This window comes from Microtus ochrogaster, chromosome 1, assembly GCF_000317375.1.
Source record: "Microtus ochrogaster isolate Prairie Vole_2 chromosome 1, MicOch1.0, whole genome shotgun sequence".
Classification (NCBI taxonomy): Eukaryota; Metazoa; Chordata; class Mammalia; order Rodentia; family Cricetidae; genus Microtus; species Microtus ochrogaster.
The window spans coordinates 54,788,157-54,791,215 of NC_022009.1; the positions used below are offsets into that span (position 1 = coordinate 54,788,157).

A 3,059-nucleotide genomic window follows, 5' to 3' on the forward strand; every position below is an offset into this window, starting at 1 on the left:
ATGTTGGTCTCAAACTCAAGGCAATCCTCCTGCCTCAGCGTGCTGGGTGGGATTACATGCATGAATCACTACGCCCCACTTCCAAGGAAGACCCCTTGGGTTTACCCTCCAGCCCTAGGGCACCTCGACTCCGCCTCGTCCTGGTGAGAACCTGGGCTAGTCGGTAGCAACTCCTTTATCACCCCCCTCCCAGAGTCCGGCAGAACACCGGAAGTCTCTCACCCCCAGACCGGAAATTGCTCACGCCCCGCTCCCGGCGCCCTAGTCTTGGCGGGGTGTGGAGCTGTCACAGCGTCTCGGGACCCAGTGGCGGCGGCCCTGGGGAGGGGCGCGGTCGGTCCACGGCGGCCTTCCGCGGCCTTGGCAGCGGGGTTAGGCCGCTGCTTAAGGGGTCCGGCGCAGGCCACCAGGGCGGGCTAACGGAAACCGTGAGTCCCGCACTAAATTGGAGCCGACTCGGCACTAGAGGCATCGGCGGGAAATGGCGGACGAGGCCTTGTTTTTGCTTCTCCATAACGAGATGGTGTCCGGAGTGTACAAGTCCGCCGAGCAAGGGGAAGTGGTGAGTGCTGCCACGTACTCTGGGATCCTGCGGGACGCACCCCGGGATCTTGCGGGATGCACCCTGGAGACCTGCAGGATGCACCGCGGGGCCCTGCGGGATGCATCCTGGGATCCTGCGGGACGCACCCCGGGATCCTGCGGGACGCACCCAGAGGTCCTGCGGGACTCTTCAGTTTTTCTCCTGTCTCGCGGCCGCAGGCGCCTATTAGGTTAGACCGAACTGGTCCACTTCGAGGCATCCCACAACATATAACCTGTGTCTCGGCTGTCTGCCCCAAGTTAGTGTCGCATCCCTTTCTGTTGTGTCTTCAGTTTGGGGTACAGTATGTTTTTTTTATTTTTTATTTTTTATAATTGGCCCTATGAGGATTTGCTGGAGAGCAACTGGTTTTGGCATATCTGCTTAAATTTCCTGGCTCTCCCAGCACTTGGAGAGGCCCACTATCCCAGAGAGACTCTTTCATCTCTTGACTCAGAATACCACTCCACACAATTCCAGGGCCGAACCGTGATGAACCATGGAGTTAAAGCATAGGAAACCTTGTAAGATTTTTAGCAGTAATTATGAAAACACAAATTAATTACTTAAAATATTTGGTGTTCATTATATCAGAGCTTGTTTTAGGAGTTTGGCTAATAGTTAATATTGAATGACACAGTGGCCCCATCATTATGGAAGTTACATCGGATGTGGAAGTTCTTATTTCCTCATAATTCTTTTAGAAAACATCGAGTGGGACTGGAATTTAATGATTAAAGTATTGGGTCGCAGTTTGGCATAAAAATCACAGAATGGATTTATCGGATTTTAGAAAACGAGACAGTCTGAAGTTATGGTCAGGTCAGCAGGCCTTTTTTTCTTTTTCTTTTTTTAAAAAACCCATTCCTGGTTTGGCTGGAATTCGATATGTTGATCAGGCTGGACCGGAACTCGCAGAGATCCTCTTAACTCTGCGTCCCTAGTGCTGGTATTAAAGGCATGTGCTGACACATCTGGCAGGAGCCCCTTCTTTAATGCTGCTGATAAAGAGGGTGAAGGCCAGAGAAGGAAAGCATCCTGGTTACAGTAACAGAGTTAGGAAAGAGTGAGGACTTTGTTTTTGAGACAAGGCTGGCCTGGAACTTGCTATTTGTAGTCCTGGCTGGTTTCAAACTCACAGAGATCTGCCTGCCTCTGTTTTCCAGATGTTTCTCAGTGGGGGACTTAAAGTTAGGGAATGGAGTGGTCCATTTGCTTGTTATGATGATAGCTCAGTGTGTGGACTAGAGCAAGATCTTTGTAGTGAGGAGATGTATTATTGCAGGAGTCAGGGCAGGGGATGATTGAACTAAAACAGATAAGAGAGCAGAGAGGAGGCTTAAGAGGTAGGGAGGTGGACTCTAAGCTTTGGTTAAATATGGGAATGGAGGTAAAATTATCCCGTGGAGATAAAGCATGTGGGTTGGATAGATGCACGGTTAGTAAGGGGATGAAGAGAAGAGGTACGGAGACTATTGAGTTATGTGCAGGTTTAATTTCTAGGACACTTAAGGAACGGTGCTGACAGATTGTAAACTATAAGAAAGGTGGGCATGGCATAAATAAAAATACCATTAGGAAGACGATTGAAACTGAGGGTTTTGGTTTTTTAGAGACAGGGTCTCACAGTGTAGCCCTTGTTGACCTGGAGCTTCAGTGTTACCAGGATGGCCAAAAACTCTACCTCCCAAGGGCTGGGATTAAAAGCGTGTGACACCACACCTGTCCTTCAAAATTTTTAAATTTATTTGTATGGATACTTAGCCTGCATGTATGCCTGTGCATTCCATGCATGCCCAATGTCACAGAGCCAGAAGGGGGCTTCATAGTCCCTGGAACTCGAGGTACAGACAGTGGTGAGCTGTTATGTACCCAGGTCTTCCGGAAGAACAGCTAGTACTTGTTAGTGCCGAGCCACCCCAGCAGCCTCCTCAAATTCTACTTCTTCTTTCTTGCTATTTATTTGTTTATTTATTTATTTATTTATTCATTGTTTTTTGTTTTTGAGACAGGGTTTCTCTGTAACAGCTCTAACTGTCCAGGAACTCACTCTGTTCACCAGACTGACCTTGAACTCACAGATGTCCACCTGCCTCTGCCTCTGAGTAGCAAGTACCACCACTGCAGAGCTCAGATCCTGTTTCTAATTATACCTATCTATAGCAGATGCCCTCCACCCTTACACATTTGTTATTTGCCCTAAACTTACATTTAGGCTTTTCTCACTCCCAAACAATTAATAATACATTCATTCCTTTATTTTTATCATGAAATCCCTCCCTTCCTCCCTCCCTCCCTCCCTCCCTTTTTTTCTTTTGAGACAGGGTTTCTCTGTGTAACAGCTCTGACTGTCCTGGAACTTCACTCTGTAGACCAGGCTTGCCTTGAACTCACAGACATTCGCTTGCCTCTGCCTCCAGAGTGCTGGGATTAAAGATGTGCCCCACCACTGCCTTTTTTTTTTTTTTTTTTCAAG

The 3,059-nt window shown here is 48.2% G+C and overlaps 1 protein-coding gene across 2 annotated transcripts in view; it reads left to right on the forward strand.

Annotated features, from left to right (window-relative positions):
* The first annotated feature begins 241 nt into the window (after positions 1 to 241).
* Positions 242 to 3,059, forward strand: part of Trappc6b (trafficking protein particle complex 6B) — a 16,993-nt gene continuing 14,175 nt past the window's right edge. Inside the window, exon 1 of one of the 2 annotated variants that reach the window (XM_026781728.1) lies at positions 242 to 562. In XM_026781728.1, coding sequence (XP_026637529.1) covers positions 482 to 562 — 81 coding nt within the window. In that variant the 5' untranslated portion in view covers positions 242 to 481. The remainder of the gene's footprint in view (positions 563 to 3,059) is intronic. The other variant, XM_005343696.2, reaches the window with a different exon arrangement.